Source organism: Pollachius pollachius, assembly GCF_949987615.1.
Source record: "Pollachius pollachius genome assembly, chromosome: 10".
NCBI classification, from domain to species: Eukaryota; Metazoa; Chordata; class Actinopteri; order Gadiformes; family Gadidae; genus Pollachius; species Pollachius pollachius.
The window spans coordinates 23363855-23390282 of NC_136943.1; the positions used below are offsets into that span (position 1 = coordinate 23363855).

General features: G+C 42.5%; 1 protein-coding gene across 1 annotated transcript in view; it reads left to right on the forward strand.

Annotated features, from left to right (window-relative positions):
* The window catches only part of uvssa (UV-stimulated scaffold protein A), a 35143-nt gene extending 9621 nt beyond the window's left edge, over window positions 1–25522 (forward strand). Inside the window, exons 8-15 of the mRNA XM_079744477.1 lie at window positions 65–196; window positions 9422–9542; window positions 14905–15100; window positions 17505–17648; window positions 18771–18954; window positions 19273–19384; window positions 23972–24161; window positions 24317–25522. Coding sequence (XP_079600603.1) covers window positions 65–196; window positions 9422–9542; window positions 14905–15100; window positions 17505–17648; window positions 18771–18954; window positions 19273–19384; window positions 23972–24161; window positions 24317–24410 — 1173 coding nt within the window. The 3' untranslated portion in view covers window positions 24411–25522. The remainder of the gene's footprint in view (window positions 1–64; window positions 197–9421; window positions 9543–14904; window positions 15101–17504; window positions 17649–18770; window positions 18955–19272; window positions 19385–23971; window positions 24162–24316) is intronic.
* The last annotated feature ends 906 nt before the right edge of the window (window positions 25523–26428 follow it).

Consider the following 26428-nt stretch of genomic DNA (forward strand, 5'->3'; position numbering starts at 1 on the left):
ACTGTCTCTCTTCCTACTGTCTTTTTGACCATGTGACTGTTTATCTAACTGTATCTCTTTGCAGGTGTTCACCAGGTCGGGCCCTGAGCAGCTGCAGTTGTTGAGGGCAGCGCTCCAAATGAAGATGTCTTTAGAGTCGCTCCTGAAGAAAGAGAAGTTGCTCCACATTGATTACAAGACCAGGATACGGAAAGTGGTGAGTCCTTAAATAACATTAAACAATGATCAATTAAACATAAAGCTGATAGTTAAAGGATGTTTGCTGTGCATTTAATCTGTTATGTTAGTTCACAGTATAAGAGAATATTGTAGAAAATAAAAATTATATAGAGAGAATCAGAGTAAATCAAAGTTCACTCATCGCTGTTTCTGAATATTTTGCTGGTAAAAATTGATTTCATGGTTTCAAAAGCGAATCTTGAGTTTTGTTTTGCCAGCTCTTACCATACTCTATAGCAGTATGAGATGGGAGGAAGCTTACTTTATTTAAACTGACAGTTTTCCACGGGTGGACATTACAACCTTTTTACATATATGATGTCCATTTTTATGTGTGCCACATGCGGTACTTCTAAAGCTGCACATACACAAAACAGCATAAAAACATTAGAAACTCGACTGTACTGCACTCAACGTACCAACAGAGGGCGCTATGAGAACATGAGATGTTTAAGCAGACAACCAAAGGTCTCCTCTCAGTTCAGCAGCTTCCTGTTACTATCTATCATCACTAAAGCTGCTGGTCATTATGTGAATCATGGTCCTTCACTGGCACCATATACATACACACGCATACATTTCATATACCAAATATATCCTTTCATCCTTGTTTTAAATTCAAAATCTGATATAGTTAAATATATAATATATGGATATCATTCCCTTTGACATGATTATAATAAACCTTAGTCTCGCAACTAAATGTCATCATTGAATATAATAGTTTAGTATTGGGAGGAACTGTTCAAATTCATCTTGAGAAACACAATTATATTCTTAAAGTTCCTGTCAGATCCACCATAGTGGAGCTGCTGTTTGACCAGCTGAATCATACATTACTTGCCTCAATATCTACTACTCGACACACCCAGTGGTAGCTCCTGTGTCCAACACAGTTCAGTTCAAACCCGCCGCTATCTGGACTGCCTTTTATAATCCAGGAGGATAAGAAAAGTGTTTGGTTATTGATTCAAATCTAAATGACACTCCTGTGCATTGTTAATTGTGATGAGATTCATGCTGATGTACGTATATAAATTAATAACGTCTCGCAAATACTTTAAAATTTTACCTTTTTCATTTACATTGAAACTTATCTGCAATTATTCAGTTAATTTGCTCCTTTTACCAAAAGAGAAAATATAAATAATCATCTATTTTACAATTTGTTTGGGATTTCTTTGGTGTGTTTAATGTGTGTGTGTGTGTTTGTGATATTCCTCCTCAGGGTCTGTGGGTCAGACCTGCCAGATCAAACTGTTGATCATTGACACATTCAGAGATCCTGAGCTAATGCCAGTCACCAAGTTACCAGTTTATTTACATTGACCTCGGATATGTTCTAGCTCTCTCTCTCTAACATCTCATTTATTTTTGCCTGATCGGCTTTCAACGTGTCTACTCATTTGTGTAGCCCCAATTGGGCTTGCAATGGGATTGGGGAGTGAGATACAGGAAATATTAGACAAAACATTTGGGAATGGAGAGATGGCAGAGAACAGACATGATCCATAATATGATATTATCAGTCAGAATGACATCGGGGACAAGGGGTAAAGTTAACTGAGTAAAACCTTTCACTACTCAAAGCATCCACTATAATGTGATATAATACACACTGTAATACTGCACTCAATGAAGGGCCATGCCTGGTCGTATCATCTGTAACGTCTTTAGTCTGCTGCTGTGTTCGCTAGCTAGCTTAGTTAAAATACCCATACCCACAATGCCTTCAACATAGGATAATTATCTTTATAAAGTACCATGATCATTTATACAAGACCATTTCAAATCCTTTGATGGTGCATTAAATTTCTTCAATAATTATATTAATTAAAGATTATTGAAAAAAATCAAAGTGTAATAATAAAAGTATGAAAATACCTCTGCTAGAGTAGTACAGGTTGGATCCATCTTTGGTAAAGCAGAGGCGTGTGACATTGACAGAGTACCGTGCATCTTCTTCTGCCTGGTTATCACTGCCAGGCCCACTCTCCCCGCACCAGCAAGCCTGCACTGTGATAACGACATAACTTAGAGCCCCTTTATCATAATTAGCTTTTCCTTTTTAGCCTTAAAGGCCTTCTATTACTGGGCCTCACCCTATCGGCCCGCTGACAGGCCTCAGGATGGGAGTGTCTCTTAGCCTCTCAGGGTAGTCCGGTCCCTGGAATAAAGCGAGACGGGATCAAGGAGTTGGTCTCCAATTAGTTATTTGCACCCTAACCCTAAATTAGTAATTGGTTAGGGCAAATAAAGTGCCTTTCAGTTAATTATCCCTCTAATTAATGTGTTGCTCTCAGGTGCCAACTAATTGAGCAATCGAACCATAAGTTCTGAAAATCCAATGACATAAAATACTGGTGGTACAAATGACTCATACCAGGGCAACAATGAATCATTTGAGTTCACTTATGGCTAGAGAAAGTAAAGCAGCTCTCCCTCGGTCAGTTTAAGCAAATCCGTGCACGAGAAGAGAAATATAAGGGAGCAAGGCAGAAAAAGACTTGGTCGTGAGGCCACGCACAAAATGATTGACACATTTTCCACCTCTGATCATTCATCATCTTCACATATTCACGATTGGAAGTAGCAATATCACGAAGCTGTGTGAGTGAGCGTGGTGTGAAATGGTAGGCAAGCTCTGCTTTGGTTCATGTTTGTATAAATCCGCAGCCCTAGGTCTTGAATGGCAAGGCAACGCAACAGTCGACCTTCATCTGGGCTAGTTCTTCGTCGGTTTGGTGTGTCAGTACCAATAAGAGTCTGAAATAGACGATAAAAATACATGGGGCTATACCCTCAAAGCCGAATGGAAACCTTGATGGGAAAGTGCTGCAACTATCTGGACAATTACTGCAAATGGATCTTTTTTTTTTCTGCTATTCATGTTAAATTTAACCGACCTGATTGTACGCAACACAAGGACATAAATCACCACAACTATAAGTCACAACTTAGATTTTTCCATCACATATTGATCTTTTCAAACTGAGTTAAAGTTGGATAGATATTGGGTGTTCACGCTCCCTAATGAAGCTATCTTAAGCAGGTCTGGTGGTGAAATTTGAAAGCAGTAAAAGAAATACCCCAAAATACCCGTTTAAAGCCCCACGTCCGCGTCTCTGCCATATTGGAGGCTTAAACACTGTAGACAGATCCCAGTAAACAGGAGAGCTGTCGATTTACTGGACCAAAAATCGGTCACTTTTAAATTTATCAATGCGTCATTTATATTTATATATTTAAATAGGCATATCCAATATATATCTATATAATGTTGAATATAAAAACAACGTTATAGTGCTTTTTATCCAGCTCCCACCAGCTCCCACATAATGCATTGTAGTAACTGTCATATGTCATATATCTGATACAAAGTGCATCATATAATCATCAATACATTTTAAATGAATTTGTGTTGTATATTTACAGCATTTCGAGAAACATTACTACACTACCTAGAAACGTTGGTGGTCACACTGGCTCCTGCCAGCTCAGTCGTACAGTCGGTCCTTTTCAGACACCGCGCTGGCTCGATTCCACTTGGAGCTGCTATGATTCTTTCTCCACACACCTGAAGGTGTGTCTGATGACGGGCTGGTCTTGAGGCGATGACACAAAAATCAGTCCTTTTTCAACAGCTATTTTGTTTTGCAAACAAATATCATCACATTTAAATGTTACTTATTATGCACTTCTTTCTAAACCTGCATTCGGCCTAGCCTTTTAATAAGGTCTATCAAGTTAAAGCATTGAACAGATAATAACGAACCAAGCTGTTGAGAACTCTTCTCCCACTCTGTAACGGCTGGGTGAACCACAGGAAAGAGGAGTCATTAGCACCACTCGTTAAAATGGTCTTTACTAGAACAAACGAGGTTCGGTTTGTTGAAGGTACCACTTGTATATAATGTATAATTCAAATTCACAAAAATGTATCATTCAACAGATGCACACACACACAGAACACACACAAATCACCCAGTCGCCCGTCACTATCCGCTGGGTTTTGGGAGGTGTTGTGGAATCATCTGAGGCTAACGCACCTGTCAGGCTGGCTTAGTAGAATATAAATGTCACCTTACATGTCACAGCCACTAGTTTTCAGATTACTGGAGTATTCCAGTTGCCAGGACGATTGAAATAAGGAGAAGGGTGGAATAAAATAACTCAATAGATGTTGTTTCCGATATGGCAAAGCTCAGATCTCTGGCCAGTGTCCAAGCCTTGAAGGGGACTTCCTTCAGAACTCTCAGTTCACACCAAAACTTCAATATGTTATTCTATAATTAAATAATTATTTCAATATTACTGTCAATTATGTTGTCCGTAAAAGCAGTTAAATTCAATTTAAAAATAATTGATTTGTTATTCATTGGGATATTGTAATGTAGAAATGAGTTGGAATGTTTATGGTAGGCTCTATATAGACTTTACTTCTCTCTGAATGTAGTTCAGTAGATTAGTCTTTCAGAATGTTTTTCTGTACTATTTCACTTCCAATGCTTTAAATGGGGACTGAAATGATGTTATTAGTTAATGCTTTCTTAATCCCAAGAGGAGAGCTAGATTCACTTGTCGGGAGAAACGATGAAGATGACTCTTCAAGCTTTTTCACCTCCTTGCAGTTTTTATTCTTTTGTACTCACTCGCCTCTTTCCTTTCATTGACTTTTTATTGTCATTCTTCTTCCCCTACCTGCTCCATTCTCCTCTCTTCAGTGTGTGACAGTTCCTCCCCCTCCCCCAGGCCTTGCAGGCTTACACCTGACTTATGGGTGGACGGTAATAATTTGCCAGACCTTGGCGGGCAGAGTCTACATTTGCATATAAACAGCAGGGACACTGCATGCTCATCACACACGACTACGTTACACTTTTGGTTTATAAGATGGAATGGGTTTTCAAACACACAACCATCAAACCTGCTGAGAAAAAAAAAGATTCAGGAAAATTGTTAATTTGGCCCCTTAGATCTTTCTAGATCATTTATTCTAGTTCTCAAGAGTCCTTCTTACTTTTAAAGGAGAAGACAGAGAAAGAAAGAGGAACGGAGGTGTGATAGTCGAGGTGAGTTGTTTGCTGGTTGGCGTCTAAATCCCAGTGTCCCAATCGTTTTGCCCGGGGGTCATTCGAATGCTTCCTGGACATTACCTTTGTTTGTTTCTTTAGTTCTCCTCAACCATTCCAGCTTGTTTTGGCTATAAAAACTGGATGTACTGCCTAAGTTCATAATTTTTTCATATGCCGGACAGTAATGAAGTATTGATTATTAAAAGCACATCAGTTGCTATTAGGTGGAGCACGGATTTGAAGAAGTTGGTGGGCAGAATGTCAAGTCAGACATAGAAGAACTTAGGTTTCGTGCGAGTGTCAAAGTCAATAGGGCTGAAATTATTGTAAATAGTGTTGAGTTCATTTCTCCGAGCAGTTAGTGGTTCCTTATGAGTAATCCTATGCGATATGGATAAAATCTGCTGTCTCATGTTCTCTACTTTGCTTGTAAAAAAAGACTCTCCATCCCTGCTACTCCATCATTTGAACACCTGGCTTTCAAACTACCCGGCCCCAAACCTCTCATCATTTCAATCATTTACCGCCCCCCCAAACCCAACCCATCATTCCGACCAGATCTCTCTGAATTCATCACTGCACTATCTTCAATCTCGCCATCTGTTTTACTCCTCGGCGATTTCGACCTTCACATTGACTCCCCGGAATGTAAAAACGCTATGGACTTCCTGGACCTACTCAACTGCTTTAGCTTCACCCAACACATCAACTTTCCCACCTACAACCGTGGGCACATCCTAGACCTGGTTTGCTCCACTGGCCTCCACATCCACAATGTCTCCAGCACCGACCTCTCCATCTCTCACCACCTGGCCATCTCACTTGTTATTGACATTCCCGCCCCCGAACCCAAACAGGACCGCAAAATCACTTTCCGCAATCTTAAATCCATCTATCCAGCTTCTCTCTCCACCTGCATATCAAACGCTCTCTCCGGCCTCACCCTTCCTGTAAATCCAGCCCCCATGGACCTCGTCAACATCTACAACAACACACTGTCTACCCTCAACAAACTGGCCCCCCTGAAAACTAAAACTGTCACCTTCACTCACTCGGCCCCCTGGTTCACCCCAGAACTTCACAAACTCAAAAAACAACTTAGACAACTAGAATGACTACACAAGAAAACCGGTCTCACAGTACACGCCCTCGCCTACAAAGAGCACATGTACCTCTACAAATCAGCACTCAACAAAGCCTGTTCTGTCTTCTACTTTGGCATAATTCATTCTGGATCCTTCAACCTACGCACTCTTTTCTCCACCATAAATAAACTCCTCAAACCCCAGGATAACATCTCATCCTCATTCATCCATAACCAGCTTGCCACCTCCTCTACCACAAGCCTTGACTCAGAACCTCCACTTCCTTCAACCCCTGACCACCGGCTTTCCATCTTCTCACCCATAACCACAGCAGACCTCTCCAAAGTACCCTCCACCATGAAATCTTCCACCTCCCCCCTGGACCCCATGCCTTCTGAACTCGTCAAAGCCTGTTTCACCTCTCTCGCCCCACTCATCACAGACACCATCAACTCCTCCCTAAACTCTGGCACCGTTCCCCCACCTCTTAAGCTTGCTGCCATCACCCCCCTCCTTAAAAAACCTGGCCTTGACTCTGACGACCCCAACAACTTCAGACCCATCTCCAACCTCACATTCCTCTCAAAGCTACTGGAAAGAGCCGTCGCAACACAACTCAAGCAATACCTCCTCTCCAATAACCTGTACGAAACATTCCAATCCGGCTTCCGAACCCACCACAGTACTGAAACAGCCCTACTTGAAGTCACGAACGACCTCCTACTCTCCTCTGACTCTAGTTCCCTCACCCTTCTCCTCCTCCTCGACCTCAGTGCTGCCTTCGACACCGTCAATCACTCCATCCTCCTCAGCCGTCTGCAATCCATTGGCATCACTGACTCCGCCCTCTCCTGGTTCACCTCCTACCTGTCTGAAAGATTCCAATACATCTCCATCAACAACCACAAATCCCACACCATCCCTGTCTCACACGGAGTCCCCCAAGGCTCAGTGCTTGGCCCCGTCCTCTTCATCCTCTACATGCTCCCACTAGGTCACATCATCCATGGTCTTCAATTTCACTGTTACGCCGACGATACCCAACTATACATCACCACCACAGCCATTACTCCTGCCATCCTATCCACTCTCACCAACTGTCTCACTGACATCAAAACCTGGATGGACCACAACTTCCTCAAACTCAACGGCAATAAAACTGAAATTATCATCTTCGGCCCAAAAACCATCATCCCCACCTCCCAGAACTTCTCACTTTGCATCAATGGTCACTCTGTCACTCCCTCCCCCCTGGTCAGAAACCTCGGCATCATCATGGACCCTATGCTCTCCTTCAAGTCAAACATAAACATCGTCAGAAAAACATCCTTCTTCCACCTCCGCAACATTGCACGCCTTCGACCCACTCTTTCATCCTCAGCTGCCGAAACAGTAATCCACGCCTTCATCACTTGCAGACTTGACTAATGCAATAGCATTCTGTACGGCCTCCCCTCCACTATTCTTCAAAAATTGCAATATGTACAAAACTCTGCTGCCCGACTGCTTACTAACTCCCCCTCCAGAGAACACATTACTCCCATCCTCCATCAACTTCATTGGCTTCCAATAAAACAACGCATCAATTTCAAGATCCTCCTCACCACCTACAAAGCGCTAAACAACTTTGCACCCTCGTACATATCAGATCTCCTCCATCGCCACTCCCCCACTTGCCGCCTACGCTCTGCTGATGCCAACCTTCGCACCTCCATCACCAAGACCAAGTATCGCACCCTGGGGGACAGAGCCATCGCCATCGCCGCCCCTACCCTCTGGAACTCCCTCCCTCTGGCCATCCCAAACTCTGATACACTCTGTTCATTCAAAAGTCAACTTAAAACCTATCTCTTCAGGACCACCTACAACATTTGAAAAATCATCCTCCGCCATCTTCCACTCTCTCCCGCTCTCTTAATGTGTTGCCTATTGTTGTGTTGTTTATTTTTATTTATCCTTTTGTTTGATTGTCTGTACTGTCTGTATGTATTCCTTTCTTATTTGTAAAGCAACTTTGAGTATTTAGAAAAGTGCTATAAAAAACTGATCAATTGTTATTATTATTATTATTTATCAACTGAGAGTAGCTCAGGTGCCAGATGAGGGAAGAGATTCGTTAGCTTCTCAATAGTTGAGAACAACCCACGACTGTTGTTTCTTTTTCTGTTGATGATATTAGAGAAATAAGATTGTCTTGCTTTACAAATTACTGAGTTGTATTTGTATAATGTCTTTATGGATTTGATAGTCAGTGTTGAGTTTGGATTTGCGCCATTTCCTTTCTGATCTCCTACATTCTTTTCCATGCAGTTTAACCGACGGTTCGTTAGTCCATGGGGCCTTCTGTTTGCCTGTGGATTTTTTCAGTTTTGATGGAGCAATGTCAACCTACTATATATATAGTATAAACTATATATATATGATATATATATAGTATATATACAATACAATATATATATATCATATAGCCTATATACTGTGGCGAGCAGCACGGGAAGGACGAGACGGGAGCCCAGGTTGAACCAATTATGCAGTTCCGTGCCCCATACACCGCACGACTACGGACTGCCTTTATTAACAACGACGAACATAACAAACACGGGACACCTGACCAACACACACAACACTCTCACTAATGGTCCCGATCACACTACACATCACACAACAATGGAACAACACACAACCAATAAAGACCCCAAACCCGTTAACCCCACTTAACCTAACAACAGAATAAATTAACAAAACCCCTTTTGTCCACTGACAACCCCAATTCCCAGAATCCCCCGCGGCTCCGGAACATGGGGCCCACACCCATGGTCGCCACAATACTAAAGAGTGTGCAGGAGAGTGAAAAATATACTTGTGGGTTGTTTAAAGGAGGATAATAAATGATAAAAAAAAATCAGGCTAACTGTTTGAAAAAAGTATGACTTTAAAAAAGAAATTATGTGTAACAATAATTTATTATTGTTATGTATAATTATTATTTTTGTGACACTGGATTAATTGGATGTTGCTGCCTCACACTTCTTCTGTCTTCAGACTCGGGCCGCTGCAGATGGGGAGGAGGATGATGAAGAGGAGGATGAGGATGACTTTGAGGAAGTTCCAGAGAAGGAAGGGTTTGAACCCCACATTCCTGACCACCTTAGAGAAGAGTATGGTGAGTCTAACTGACACACACACACACACGCGCACACACATTATTAAATATGCTAGCCTCTGCTAATGGATTGTCCATGTTTACAATAGGGATAGTTGTGTTTTATTATGTTTTATATATATTCTTTTATGTTTTAGAAGTGCTTTTATGTCTTCCTCCTTTTAGTAATCAGCCGTAATGAATACCTGCGCCCTACTCCTTTAAATCGAACAAACGGACCTCTTTTAAATTGTTTTATTTGGACAAGTTAAGGCCTTTAAATAACCTTCTTGGATACGTCAACACTGTTTGGGGCCTTTTCTGTCGGGTTGCAGCAGATCAGAGTCGGATCACAGATCAAAGTTCTCGTTGATCCCCTGATCCTATTTCACTGTCGCTCTGATCTCCATCATCACTCTTTGAGGACAGGTTGTTGCAGGGTACTGCAGAATATAAGGAGTATATATATCCCTATATGACCTAGGGCTGGGCGATTAATCAAATTTTGATTTTGATTTTAGCGTCAAACGATCACAAAGTTAACGTAATTGATTTTTTTTGATATGTATCCAGCTGGATACATATCTGTATATGTATCCAGCTGGATACATTACTGTAGATTTTCTTTTGGACCATTTTGTGTACTTCAAAGTTCTCAGTTACAAAGTATTTTTGAGAGAGACATGCTGAATCAATACATCATGTTTTCAAACTTAAAAAATAATCGTTTGAATAATCGTGATTTCAATATTGACCAAAATAATCGTGATTATGATTTTTTCCATAATCGAGCAGCCCTAATATGACCAATCTTGTTCAATTTAATGGTTTACAAAGCAATAGCAGCCTTTTAAAAAATAGCTTGTATTTTAATGCTTACACAGGTTAAAATAAAGAAAATGATCGAGTTATCGTGTATTGATAGTGATCAGACTTATCTAAATAGGATATTTCATCCATATTAGCAGTTCCATTCAGTCAATGCTAAGTCATTGGTGACACCAGATTGCCATGGTGTAGCCCGGGGCCTTGTCTCGAGGATGTTTAGCTCCAGTATAAAACAGCTTCACTTGGCTTGTCCTTCTTTCTGTGTTGAAGTCGTATTCCAGTGGGACATGCGTAATGCATGGTGATCCACTGCCGTTAAGGTCAGTAGAGGTCATAGGTCAAATGTCCACATCATTAACCATCTCTGGGTGTTATTGCTATGTCAGCCACACATTATGTTTCGTTCACAATAGACGGGTTGTAACATTGTTCAAACCGTTATCTACAGCCTTACTACCATGGACACGGCGGTAGGGTCCATGAGGGTCGGCTTAGCTCAGGATGTAGAGCAGTTGTCTTTTAACCGAAAGGCTGCTAGTTCGATCCCCAGCTCCTCCTAGCTGAGTGTTGTTGTGTCCCTGAGCAAGACACTTAACCCTAACTGCTCCTGACGACCTGGCTGTCGCCTTGCATGGTTGACTCTGCTGTCGCTGTGTATTAATAATAATTGCTCCATTTTTTTATAGCGCTTTTCTAAATACTCAGACGCTTTAGAAATAAGAAAGGATACATACAGACAGTACAGACAATCAAACAAAAGGGAAAAAATAAACAACACCACAACAATAAGCAACACATTAAGAGAGCGGGAGAGAGTGGAAGATGGCGGAGGATGATTTGTCAAATGTTGTAGGTGGTCCTGAAGAGATAGGTTTTAAGTTGACTTTTGAATGAACAGAGTGTGTCATAGTTTGGGATGGCCAGAGGGAGGGAGTTCCAGAGGGTAGGGGCGGCGATGGCGAAGGCTCTGTCCCCCAGGGTGTGATACTTGGTCTTGGTGATGGAGGTGAGAAGGTTGGCATCAGCAGAGCGTAGGCGGCGAGCGGGGGAGTGGCGATGGAGGAGATCTGATATGTACGAGGGTGCAAAGTTGTTTAGCGCTTTGTAGGTGATGAGGAGGATCTTGAAATTGATGCGTTGTTTTATTGGAAGCCAATGAAGTTGATGGAGGATGGGAGTAATGTGTTCTCCGGAGGGGGAGTTAGTAAGCAGTCCGATGTATTAACCAATGTAAGTTGCTTTGGATAAAAGGGTCTGCTAAATGCCCTAAATGTAAATGTAAATGACACGCCCAATCTCGTCTTATTTTGGATGCTAAGCACGGTCGGGCCTGGTTAGTACTTGGATGGGATTTATTAGATACCACTGCTAATAAACAGTTGGAACACACACAAAACCGGTAACCACGACAACATCGGTAACCACAACAAATCCTGCGAAGCCGAATCCCCACGAGAGCTCCCCTGCTAAGGCCCGCCCCTGTCTCCCAATCCCTGTGACGCTACAATATTATTAGGTGAGTGCTGCATGCAGCGCTCAACTGTTGTTCTTCTAAGGTTTTATTCTTTCTTTCTTTCTTTCTTTCTTTCTTTCTTATTCTCTACAAACTTTGGGACCGATTCTCCTTCCTTCACCTAGAGACTCAATTCAAATTTTAAAATGTTCATATAAGCTTGGAATCGCGCTCTTCTTTTCCGATTATTTAAGTATTTTATACTTTTTAAGATATTCTACTTTTAAAATACTGTATTTTTTTTAACATGGGAGTCAATTGGAGGTACTTTAAGACGTAACTAAATCAATTCTCAACCGTTTATCTTCGTTCAAACCATTTAATTAATCTACACACTAGTATCTTCAATAATATTCAAACGGAATTTCGATATCATTTAAACTTTATTCAGAATCACAGTTTTAGTTTCATACCGGTGTGGGTACCAGATTGACTCGGCTGTCAGATCGACTCGGGGTCCTAGATTCGCAATAATGACGCACTTCCTGTAAACGCTGTCTTTTAAATGCGCATGCGCGTTTCATTCATTCCCATGTTATTCCCAAGCATTAACGATCTCCTTTTGTTTTCTAATCTATGAATAATAATCTAATGTACAAAGATTGATCAAATAATATTTGTGGCTTTAGATTGATGGCTAACGGGAGCTAATAAGCGTTAGAAGGGGGGGGGGGGGGGGCTTTCATCAATATAGGATTAGTTGTGTAGGTGATAATTACTTAAACATATGTGAAAATAAAAACATATGTGTAACCGAGCGTTTTATTGTTGCCTATACTTATATTGTTGCCTATAGCTATACTATACGTAATATATAAAAGAAGAATCGGTTAACTCCATTCACTGAACGTGGCGGTCCACTTTATTTCCAGCGCTCCCATCACAGAGTCAAAACAGCGACCCACACGCAGACACTTCCGTTCTCCTCCTTCAGAATAAGAGTCTCTAACAGGAACTGGTTTACATATGCATTCATCAGTGCTTTTAGACGTGTTTCCAATGGCTTTGTTTGTGCGAAAGAACAGGCTGCGTTCAATGAAATCAAAACCAAAACGGATTGAGCCTTCTTTTAATGTCCTGGATTGAGCCCCGTTTATAAACAACCCTTCTGGGTTTTGTCCGTTGGCTTGTGTCGATGCGTCAAGTGTCGATACGTCATCTGTAAGCGCAGGACCCAGAGTCGATCTGGCAGCCGAGTCAATCTGGTACCCACACCAGTTTCGTTTCCAGTTGGTCTCATTGATTTACGTTGATGCTGGAGCGTGAGGACGTTCATCAGTGTTGCCAGATTGGGCGGATCTTCCCAGCGGATTGGGCTACTTTTGGAGGTCGTTCAGGCAGAGTTGCCAGATTTGGCGGTTTTTCCCACTCTATTGGGCTACTTTTAATCACGCACCAGTTCGCTATTCTCTTAAACACACACACACACACACACACACACACACACACACAGACACACACACACCAGTGCAGGGCAACACATTTGACCTTTCAGATTCTTCAGTTTCATTTTACATTTCTGCATTTTTAGCAATGCTTTGCACTTTTTATTCAGCTGTCACTTTATTTGTTTCCAAACATTTACATTTTCTTAAATGTGTGCATGTTTACATTGTTTACTCAATTTAGACTTTTGAACTTTTGTTCAAATCCCTTCACTTGATTTAAGCCATTTAACGTTTCTTTATGTCTTAATCTATGTGGCTTAATTAAAATATATTTTCAAACTCACTTTATACTAAAGCATTCACCGCATTTTCTGCAGGAAATGCATTTTCTAGTATTATAAAGATATCTATATATTATATCATCTTATATTATTTAGATATAGAGCTCCTGGACTCACGGCGGAGCTCCCGGATGTTTCTAGATTAGAATATTTTATAGAACTGGTGATATTATGAATCCTAAATGACTAAGTCGGTTCTTCTGACGTCTCTGGTACTTCCACAACACGTAGAGACTGGCCATGGTTGAGTATGAATTGGCGGTCACAAGAGGAAGCCTCTCTCAAACTCAGGCGAACAAGCGACCAAATCATTTTTTGTTGCAAACGCAGCATAACAACATCTCTGGAAATTCCAGAGTGAAATGACAGCACAGTATTTTGAGCGCCAGAAGCTACCGCCTCTTCTGTCAGCCAATCAGGAACTGAGGAATCAAACTCACTTCCGTTTCAGTCAAACTCTCTCACAAACAATACTATACTCTCTCACACACACTACTATACTCTCACACACAATACTATATTCTCTTGTATAAACAATGATACTCTCACATACACTACTATACTCGCTCACATACACTACTATTCTCTCTCACATACACTACTATTCTCTCTCACATGCACGACTATACACTCTTATACATACATGTAAAAGGAGTATAATAGTGTGTGTGTATGAGTATAGTGGTGTATATGCGAGATTATAATAGTGTGTGTAAGACCAGTATGAATTCTGTCCCAGGCGACCCCTCATATGCGTGTCTGTGTGCATGCATGCATGTGTGTACACATGCACATATGACTGTGTGTACGTGTGCGTGTACATGCAATGTTGTTTTTGAGAGGGTGTACATTATAGGTACTTTTATAGCACTTGTACTTCTCTGTTGTCACTGCTTTAGCTTGTTTGTTTCATAGATTGGACCACATCGCCATCTCCTAGACGGAGACGTGCAGGTGTCAGTGGGAGGAGACGGCAACATCAGGGTTTAGTTCAGCCGGGGCTCGTAGTGAGGGAGGGGCACCGTCTGCAGCACAGAGCGCGGGGGGGGGGGGGGGGGGGGGGGTGGACAGTCTGACCATGACCAGGAGGTGGGATGGGCCTTGAGTTGGTTGAAGAACACCCGGGCGGCTGCAGAAGTCCCTCACTCTCTGCTTTGCTCAGTTTGTGTTTCCACAAATCTACAAAAAAAGAGATTTTAAACATGTGAACTTGAATTCTGAATCTATCAAATCAACAAACCCATCAAAGTAACTTCAAGCTAGCCAGTGACTAAATGAAGCCACCATTCTTCTTTGTGTTTTTCCATGTACAGGTCTTGAACCCTCAGCATCCACCTCTGCAGCACCACCCACCCAGAGAGCTCCACCTAAGAGGCCGGCCCCGGTGGTCTCCCCCTCCACCACCGCTAGACAGCTGAGGAGGAGGCTGGAGGAGGAGAGGGATCCTACCTGTGCGGCCGCCACACTGCATCTCTTGAAAGGACAAATGCGTCCCTGCACAGGCCCAAGGTGAGAGAGGGTTCTGTCATCAACCATTTGTTCCACACACACATCAGTTATTGGTCTCTTTCCAAAGACTCACTCGCCAGCCTTTGAGTCGAGCATCAGTAGATATCCTTTTGGCGGGGGCGTCATGGGCCCACTGATCATATGTGTCAATATAATCAAAGTATCAATCAAAAACTAGAACATGCATTTCCTGCAGAAAATGCGGTGTGTGCTGTAATGCAAAGTTAGGATGAAAATATATTTTAATTAAGGCACCTAGTTGAAGGCGTAAAGAAATGTTGAATGGCTTAAATCAAGTGAAAAGATTTGAACAGAGTTCAAAAGTCTAAATGGAGTAAACAATGTAAACATGACTTGAACAAAAAAAACTTGACTTGACCGGCACACCATTTAAAAAAGAAGCAGCACAAACGCTCGATATATAACAATCTTATGTCCAATCGATCAATTATTTTAGCTCCATTGAAACAAGAAATCATTTAAGCTTAACATTGTGTTTCTAGGTTAAATATTGACATTGTTGGTCTCTGCAGCGTCCGAAATGGTTAGCTTTTTGATAACCACTGTGGGCTAGAGCGGCTGACGTCATAACGCTCAGCCTCAACGGCAACGAGACCAACTGGAAACATACGAAGCCGGTTTAAAATTAAACTGTTCATTATGAAAAAAGTATAAATGATATTGAAAACCTGTTAGATATATATAGAGATATATTAGAAGATCAAGTGTGTGTGTTGATTAGAGTATAATAGTATAATATTTTAAATGTGTAAAATATTTGAGATTTTTGAATGGTAGCGAGCGATTCCAAGCTAATTTGAACATTTTTAAAGTGGAATGGAGTCTCTAGATGAAAAATTGTGGGAGGAGTAGGGCCTCAAAGTTTATAGAGAATAATAAAGAAAGAATGAAGCCTAAGTATAGCAATATTTGAGCACTGCTTGCAGCACTCACATAATAAGACTTTCAGGGAGAATGAAGCAAAAACTTAAACTTAAAAACAAATGATTTGGTTGATAAAAAGTAAAGTCACTTTGGCGACAGGGGGCGCCATAACTCAAAACTCAAACTTATATGATCAGCCTCATTATTCAACCAATCACAAGTCCTCTTCGAAGCGTCCAGGGACTCAAACCTCAGCGTGCTGCTCATTAGCCTTGGTAGCATTAGCATGTTAGCATGCACACGGAATGTCACACGACGAGTTGGCTCACGTACAACCGCTAGCACGACACGTCTAGGTCAGTATTTGTTGCCTCACAGGATGAATAAAGGTGTACTGAAGAAAGTACCGGAGCCTATAAAGGACTGTATAATTACCAAAGGGATGTAATCTGACTCAAGGAATTTATAACCAAATAATATAATAAACCTGTGTACGTATTTAACTAAGAGTGAGAGGAGACCAAAAACTACGTTTAACAATTTAATACAGACAATAAACTGCCCTATAGATACACATTGAACACATTGCCATATAAACACTTCAATACACACTCACACTCTACCTCCCCAATGCTGTACCCTCCCTTTAACCCAATCACACAGCCCGCACCCACACAGACAGTCCGACCTGAGGCCCCTCGGTGGGCCTAACGAATGTCCTCGTGCTCGTAGTGCGGCGCCGCTGGATCGTTGGTGCACGTGGAGTGGGGGAGGGGAAAGGGGGTGAGTCGAAACTTCCGGATACAAAGGGGGGCGTTGGAGAGTGGGGACAACTCCCTTGTAGATGGGGTGAAGATCGGGGTTTGAACCCGCCTCACGAACCTCGTCTGGATCGAGGGAGACCAGCCTCTTCCTGGGTCCCTCTGGCGACTGGGCCGCGAGCGCGTGTACCTGGATAGCGCTCTTCACCGCGAGAAACACTAGCGGGCGAACGGACGGCAAACGCACCTCCGTCTGCCGATACACCGTGCTGCCGACAGCACGAAACACACGAATATGCCAACCCGCTACAGCCCTCGACTCCACGTCCGCACCGCACAGCCTCCAACCGCAGGTTGCTAGCAAGAAAAAACCCTTTGCCAGTGGCCGACTACGCGAGACTGATCAATTGACTGCGCGAGTGACCGTATCACCGGTAGACCAAATCACTCCGCACAGATAGGTCCCATCACAAACAAACACACAACATGCCCAAACTTGCTGCACGGACCAAACCGACACAACAAAAAGGCTAAACAAAAGAAATGAGTAATACAACACCCCATTAACGTAAAAACAACCAGTACAGCACGATTCCACACAACAAATAAAATAAACGTTTAATCCCTGCAAGTATGAACTATAATTGCCCCTATATGCAACAAAAGGGACAACAATATGAACATATGCAAACCTTCAGAACAAAAGGGTTCTCTTCTCTTTGATGGCTCTTTGGTTCATGTTCTCCTCCTGTGACCAGCCCCAGAGTCTCGGAGCCCCCCAGCCCTGCTGAAGGCTCTGCCCCCGGGGGGGGCGACGGGGCCCCTGACGCTCCCATCGTCCCCTTCGGCCTGGACCTGTACTACTGGGGCCAGAAGCAGCCCGGTGCAGGCAAGATGATCAAGTGAGTGGTCATGCACACTCAAGTTATATTATGACACCCACTGGTTCTCAATGGACAGAAATGATCAGACTAAATGCATTTAATCATATTTGTCCAGATATATTTTATCATTTTACATTAGTGTGTTCAAGTGTGAGCCAGTTCTGAGCAGTTGAATCTGCATTGAATTAACGGCTCCACTCATCTTTGTCAACTTCACAAATCAACCGTAAATCAATCAAACCGGAAGACGGGTCAAAGGGGGGTGTGAGTGTGACCGCCCCCCCACTGAGGGGGGGTGTCAGTGTTAGCCAGTCCATGTAGCGAGCCATAGCACTTGGATCACATGCTCATTTCTTTGAAATCAAAAAAGTAAAGAAAAGGATTGATGCAGGTCCGAGCAATGTCAACATCGCAGGTCTTAGGATTATAAGGTAAACAATGCAGGTCCTAGTAGGGTTGGTAAATAATGCAAAAGCCAAAGGTCATCATAGGGTTTGTAAATAATTTGGAAGGCCAAAGAGGGCTTTGGGGTTTGTAAATAATGTAAAGGTCAAAGGTCGTGGTAGGTTTTGTAAATAATGTAAAGGCCAAAGGTCGGCGTAGGGTTTGTAAATAATGTAAAGGCCAAAGGTCGTTGTAAGTTTTGTAAATAATGTAAAGGCCAAAGGGTTAGTAGGGTTTCTAAATAATGTAAAGGCCAAAGGTCGTCGTAGTGTTTATAAATATTGTCAAGGCTAAAGGATGTCTTAGGGTTGGTAAATAATATAAAGGCCAAAGGTCGTCTAAGGGTTTGTAAATAATGTAAAGGCCAAAGGTCGTCGTAGGTTTTTTAAATAGTGTAAAGGCCAAAGGTCATAGTGGGGTTTGTAAATAATGTAAAGGCCAAAGGTGTTCGTAGTGTTTATAAATATTGTCAAGGCTAAAGGTTGTCGTAGGGTTTATGAATAATGTAAAGGCTAAAGGTTGTCGTAGAGTCTGTAAATAATGTAAAGGCCAAAGGTCGTTGTAGGGTTTGTAAATAATGTCAAGGCTAAAGGTCGTCACACGGTAAGGTAAACATGTAAATATGTCATGTAAACAAAGCACCTTTAGAGGATGGCTTTATGTTGTGTGTCATGTGGTGTCTATCTCAATCGATAGGTCGACATCCCAGCACCGCTTCTGGGTTCCCAGCGAGGTGGATGAGGAGACGGAGAACCCAGAGATGTTGGCTGAGAGCAGCAGCAGATACATCTCCTTCCCAGGGACCTTCACCCCCGTCTCCCACCACTGCAACGCACCGCTGGGGAATGGCAGACTGTGCCCTCGACAGGACCGGGTCAAGGTAACACCGACTCTAGAGTATCAGACTCTTTAACTGTGCCCACCACAGCACAGGGTCATGGTAAAACAAACTCTAAAGGTCAGACTCTTTAACATCAGCCCTGGTGGAGCAGCAGTTTGACTGGGCCAAACAAGGTCAGAATAAAAATATATACTGTATATGCTGTGAATAGCTTGTTAGAGGCACATGCATTAAGAGTGTTGAAGGCTACAGTCACTCCTTCATTAACATGTCTCTGTGGACATTTGTTGTACACACAATGTTTACTGCTTGTAATCAAAAGCTGCCCATTTATTCCATTATTAAACGTTCCCTCAGTGCCCGTTCCATGGAGTGATCGTTCCTCGCGACGCCCAGGGCCGGCCGAGCCGGGCGGAGGACCGGGCACGGGAGGAACGGGAGGAGTGGCGGCGCAGGGAGAGCCATCCTGGTGAGAACAGAGAACGGTATCACTAACAGGGAGAGCCATCCTGGTGAGAACAGAGAACGGTATCACTAACAGAGAGAGCCATCCTGGTGAGAACAGAGAACGGTATCACTAACAGGGAGAGCCATCCTGGTGAGAACAGAGAACGGTATCACTAACAGGGAGAGCCATCCTGGTGAGAACAGAGAACGGTATCACTAACAGGGAGAGCCATCCTGGTGAGAACAGAGAACGGTATCACTAACAGAGAGAGCCATCCTGGTGAGAACAGAGAACGGTATCACTAACAGGGAGAGCCATCCTGGTGAGAACAGAGAACGGTATCACTAACAGGGAGAGCCATCCTGGTGAGAACAGAGAACGGTATCACTAACAGGGAGAGCCATCCTGGTGAGAACAGAGAACGGTATCACTAACAGGGAGAGCCATCCTGGTGAGAACAGAGAACGGTATCACTAACAGGGAGAGCCATCCTGGTGAGAACAGAGAGCGGTATCACTAACAGGGAGAGCCATCCTGGTGAGAACAGAGAACGGTATCACTAACAGGGAGAGCCATCCTGGTGAGAACAGGGAACGGTATCACTAACAGGGAGAGCCATCCTGGTGAGAACAGAGAACGGTATCACTAACAGGGAGAGCCATCCTGGTGAGAACAGAGAACGGTATCACTAACAGGGAGAGCCATCCTGGTGAGAACAGAGAACGGTATCACTAACAGGGAGAGCCATCCTGGTGAGAACAGAGAACGGTATCACTAACAGGGAGAGCCATCCTGGTGAGAACAGAGAACGGTATCACTAACAGAGAGAGCCATCCTGGTGAGAACAGAGAGCGGTATCACTAACAGGGAGAGCCATTCTGGTGAGAACAGAGAAGGTGTTAGTGGGCCCTTAATACAGTATTTGACGACGTTCAAGAAATCCAGCCTTGGTGTAGAATTACAGCCACTCCCACAATGAGCTTTTCACAAACGTGCCGTTTTTTAGAGGCGGGTCAAGGTGGAGGGTGGGGTGTGGCCCTGGGCAGCTTGCGACCACGGTACCATGAGCTTGTGTTTACAGTGGATGTATAACAATGGCGAGGCGCACACATCTGTTGCCCGCGAGACAATCGCGGGCAACAATCGGTTTCTCCTCGATGTCGCGGTTCATGTACTTCAGGGAGTCAAAGCCAAAGTTCCTTTCCCCCAATTCCTTCTCAACCATGGATGAGATAACCACTACAAGTCTCGTTGTGAAAATACCAGAGATGTCTGAGAACCCGACGTGTTATGCGCGATATAGACGATATTATGAATCTCAAACGACTGCGTCGGGTTCTCCGCAGCTCTGGTTCTTTCACTTCCACATCTATCTGAAGTAGACTAAACCGCAACATGGAGGAGAAAGGGATTGTTGCCCGCGATTTTCTCCCGCTTTCGGTGGTGAGACGGTGGTGCCTCGGCAGTGGGCAGCGGGGCTCGCAGGCAACAATCCCTTTCTCCTCCATGTCGCGGTTCATGTACTTCAGGGAGTCAGAGGCAAAGTTCCTGACACCAACAGCAGAACGGTTATCCAAATAACAAAGAAGTGTCGTAGCTCATTGTCTCATTGGCGGGCCAAATTCTCTGGGCGGGCAAAGCAGAGAAGGGGGGGTAACCTGGCCCCTTATGACGACATATGGAGCAAAATACAAAATCGGAGCGTCTGAGCTTTACTTTTTCAAAGGCGGAGCAGGATACCTAGCGCTTGTTTTACACCCAATGCCATTTCTGATACTTGGGGATCATAGGCAGGCTAGCAGACCTCATATTAATGTAAGAAAACCTCATAAAGTGAATTCTTTATGCCATGGGACATTTAAAAGGGAGGGAGATTGGTATCATTATCAGGATGGATGGAGGGAGAACGGTATCATTATCAGGAGGGAGAACGGTATAATTAACAGGTTCAAACAGGGAGGGAGAACAGTATCATTATCAGGATGGATGGAGGGAGAATGGTATCATTATCAGGATGGAGAACGGTATAATTAACAGGTTCAAACAGGGAGGGAGAACGGTATCATTATCAGGATGGATGGAGGGAGAACGGTATCATTATCAGGAGGGAGAACGGTATAATTAACAGGTTCAAACAGGGAGGGAGAACGGTATCATTATCAGGATGGCTGGAGGGAGAACGGTATCATTATCAGGAGGGAGAACGGTATTATTATCAGGGAGGGAGAACGGTATCATTATCAGGAGGGAGAACGGTATCATAATCAGGGAGGGAGAATGGTATCATTAACAGGTTCAAACAGGGAGAACAGTATCATTATCAGAAGGGAGAACAGTATCATTATCAGGGAGGGAGAACGGTATCATTATCAGGGAGGGAGAACAGTATCATTAACAGGGAGGGAGAACGGTATCATTAACAGGTTCAAACAGGGAGGGAGAACGGTATCATTATCAGGAGGGAGGGAGAACGGTATCATTAACAGGTTCAAACAGGGAGGGAGAACGGTATCATTAACAGGTTCAAACAGGGAGGGAGAACGGTATCATTATCAGGAAGGAGGGATGGAGAACGGTATTATTGTCAGGAGGGAGAACGGTATCATTAACAGGTTCAAACAGGGAGGGAGAACGGTATCATTATCAGAAGGGAGAACGGTATCATTAACAGGTTCAAACAAGGAGAACAGTATCATTAACAGGTTGAAACAGGGAGAATGGTCTCGTTAACAGTAGAGAGGGAGAACGGTATCATTAACAGGTTGAAACAAGGAGAACAGTATCATTAACAGGTTGAAACAGGGAGAATGGTCTCGTTAACAGTAGAGAGGGAGAACGGTATCATTATCAGGAGGGAGAATGGTATGCTAACATTATCATGGGAAAGGCGAGAAAAGACAGTGATCATAATTCTCATTATCCTGCCCTCTGCTAGCGGACAGTGGGCTTTGGGAGTCCAGGGTTTTTGTGTTTGTCCCAGAGAGTGTTTGCAAAGAGAGAGAACGATGTGTGTTTGTGTGTGTGCTTTGCAGCGCTTGTTGTAACTGAAGGCAAACTGTCCAGTGAGTTGTGAAATGGCATCTTTTGTTACTAATTAACTAACTAAGTATTGCATTATTGATTAATCAGTCAGCAAGTCACCAGTACAGTGAATTACACAATTACACTCTCTTATTATTATTGATGCCATACATTATTCTAGAAAATATTCAACATTTCGTGGAAGTTTGTACAAGCTTATTTTAGCATTAAGCTAAAATACTCTCAAATTATTTAATAATTAAATGATCCATGGAATTACCTGGCAAAAAGTGTAGTTGAATACATGTTAAATTACATTGTTGTAAGACTAGATCTGAGCATGCACGCACGCACACAAATAACCATGTACATATTTTCAAAAGCCACATATCAAATGGTGTGTGAGCCGTAAGAAGCTTGAATAGACCAAAGACCGCACGCACACACACACACACAAACTCCAACACATGAACCTCAGCTTGAGAAGCTAAGAGGTGTTGACAGAGCAAAGCATCCTGCTGCACCGCTGATTGAACAGAAGACTCACTGTCGTTGTCTGTCTGTCTGTCTACTCTCTGGCTCTGTTTTTAATGTCTTCATTTCTCTGTTTATTACACTCTATGTTTTGTCTTGTATGTCTTACTCTCACTAGGCAGTGACATCCTTTGACCTTGTGATTGTCTCAAATCTCAAGCTTTCGAAATGAGGAATCACAAAAAAGGTGTTGAAAACCACATTCTGATTACATTGGCTATGCGATGGAGGACACATTTAAGCTCACACTAATACAAAGACAATACACACACACAAACACAATGGCTCAGAGTGTAAGTTGAGCCATAGCTCTTTAAGCAGTAATGAATCTCTTAAACACACCAGCTGCTTTTCGTTAACACTATAATTCTTTGTCTGCGTTTGTGTGTGATAAAGGGTTGGCCTACTTGAAAGGCCCATTCCAGGGTCAAGCTCAAATGACACACACACATTCACTCACTCACTCACACACACATTCACTCACTGACTCGTACTCAATACTCAAAGACACAAAAGCAGCGTTTTGACAGTCAAGGTAATGTTAGCACAGCCCCAAAAAAGACAGCAAGGTTTGTGTTTAAAGGAGTCCTATTCTGCACTTACTGAAGTTAGTTATTTTATTTGGGGGTATTATTTGAATATGTGGACATGCTTTAATGTTAAAACTACACTTTAATATTATTATTATACAACTGTTAATTTCTTCAGAACCACTTTGAACCCAAGGTAGAAGGTGGTTGTCTGTCGCTGGCCCACTCTGTTGTGATTGGTTAAACGCTTAGCGCGTGTGTCGGCAAGCACGCAAGCAGTCCTGAGCAGCTGTAATTGCAGCGGGATAAACAATAAGCTCATATTGCCTTTTGATTTAGACTATAATTATTCGGCATTAAAAACTGCTTTACTTGATTAATTACCTGGAAAACATTTAACAAAATGTGGACGGAATCCCATCTGCCAACTTATGACAATGAAAACAGCATAAGGTTCAATAATTTCTGGAATGAGCAAAATGCCCTCCTTGGATTAAAGTTTTTTTGTGGATGTTTGTTTCAGACTGGCAGGATGTGGAGCTGATGCAGGACATCGAGGCGGCGACGGGAGAAGACCTGGGCTCCAAGAGACTGCTGGGGAAAGGAAAAGGAAAAGGAAAAGGGAAGGGGAAGGGGAAGTACCCCAACCTCAGCAATCTGAAGAAGAGTGCCAACACCTCCCGGTCCAGGCTGGAAAGTAAAGTTTTCAACAAGTATGTTATTGTAATGAATAATCAATAATAATTAATTTTGATTTATAAGTAGTGGTGACTTATTTCATTGTTTAGACTGTAATAACTGCTATGATATGAACGGAGAAGTTGTAATGTTTTTTGTTTTTCCTCCAACCTCCTTGTTGTGTCCCCAGGAATTCGATGCGGCGAGTGTCTGAGGTGATGACCAAGATCGACGGTAGAAAACATGAGAAGTTCTCTAATCAGTTTAACTATGCGCTGAACTGATTGGCTCATGACCATGTGCTACTACATTTGGGCCTGGTTGTACTGCGACTGGTCATGTATAACACCATAGACCTGCCACGAGAATGAAGCCGAGCCGAGATCAAGCGTAAAGAAGGAAAGCATCAGGATAAGACCACTGAAGACGCCTCAACATCAGGATCAGACGTCTGAAGACGCCTCAACATCAGGATCAGACATCTGAAAAGACCTATACACCAGGATCAGACGTCTGAAAAAACTTAAACATCAGGATAAGACGTCTGAAAAGACCTACACATCAGCATCAGAAGTCTGAAAAGACCTAAACATCAGGATCAGATGTCTGAAAACGTCTAACCTTAACCCTAACGTCAAGCTAAATTTTCCCGCGAAGCACAACCTCAAGTTTGACCCATTTAAATATTACGATGTTTTATATGTAATGCAAACATTCTTGTTAAGTTAATGGATTTGTGTATTAATGTTTATTGTGAGTTGGCTCATTCAACCACACACTATTAAACATTTGAAGTTTAACATAATACACTTCACTGTATAATGTGTGTTGGTCTAAGATAAGCAGCGTACCTAAAATATATATTTCTTTGTTTGCTATAATTTTATTATTTTTTTGCACTTAACAACAATGCAGTTTTTAATACAATAATGTATTATGTATGGGGATTATGCATCATACAAGTAAAACAAAGTTTAGCTCACAACTGCTTGCAGAACTTGTTAGAAGTTGTGCAAGCACTAACAAGTTGCGCAACTTGTAGCAGTGAATATTGCTTGTTTGATGCTTCACATTTGATAAATAGTTTTTTTTTTTTTTTAAAGTTTGTATTGTTCAATTTGGAAATGATGTGTTGTTTCCATTGAGGAACTTGTGTCTTATCTTTCTCCTCTTTAAAATAGTTGACTGATATAAAAAAAAATAATAATAATAATGATAAAAATATCATTATTGTTCTGTCAACATTTTTAAGAATGTATCCCATTATTAAATTCTAAAATATCAGCAATTGTTTAGTTTATATTTCGGCTATCTTTTTTTGTCAAAGGCTACCAAGCTGAAATTGGAGTGGTTTAAAATGTTTGAGTTAATTTAAATGAAACATGTTTATATTGGTGAATGATACAATAAGTCTATCTCGTTGTATTTATCAATGACCTCTTCCTATTTGGTATTCCATAGTATATTAATATCCTCCACCAATGAGGACTGGCCATGGGAGCAGGGCGGATCTGGCGCTGTGTTCAAACCAACTCGGCAGATTAATCTACGGTGCCCCTCTGGTGACATGGGGGAATATTGATTAATTCGTGGCCACAGAATTATAATTCGTGGCCACACATAATAATTCGTGGCCACACAATAATTAATTCGTGGGCACAAAATAAATATGCGTGGCCAAAACATAATAATTCGTGGCCACATAATAATTTGTGGCAAAAATATGATGAAAAATGTTCGTCAACGACCTTTCATCCATGACTAAGACGAGACGTTGACGAGCTAAAAATAGATCTTTGATAATAAAAACTATGACGAAATGTAAGTTTTGTTTTCGTTGACGAGACGAGACAGGACTAAAATGTTAGTGGTGTGCTATTTGGACATTCAAAATGCACGATATTTTCCAATCATTACCCTCCCGTAAGGTTCTTGTGCAACTTTTCACTCCTCCAGTAAATAGGAGGGACCTTAGCTACAACTCGGCAACAGGAGGTATAGTCCACTCAGCTATGAGCTAAGGTTATGCATTGTACATATTTATAATTCGAAATTCGTCCCAGCCTTTATACCACAGATACTCTAGGGCAGGGGTGCCCAATACGTTGATCGCGATCGACCGGTCGATCGCAAAGGTAGCGTGGGTAGGGTTGGATTTAGTGATTCGTTTCCGCGAACCAGTTCGCGTCATTCAGTTCGCCAAGAGGAGTCGTTCGCGAATCGTTCGTTCGTTCATTCAGTCGAGTTTCCGATAGCGGTGAATCGAATCATACACGGTCCTCTGAGTCAGTCAGACTCAGCC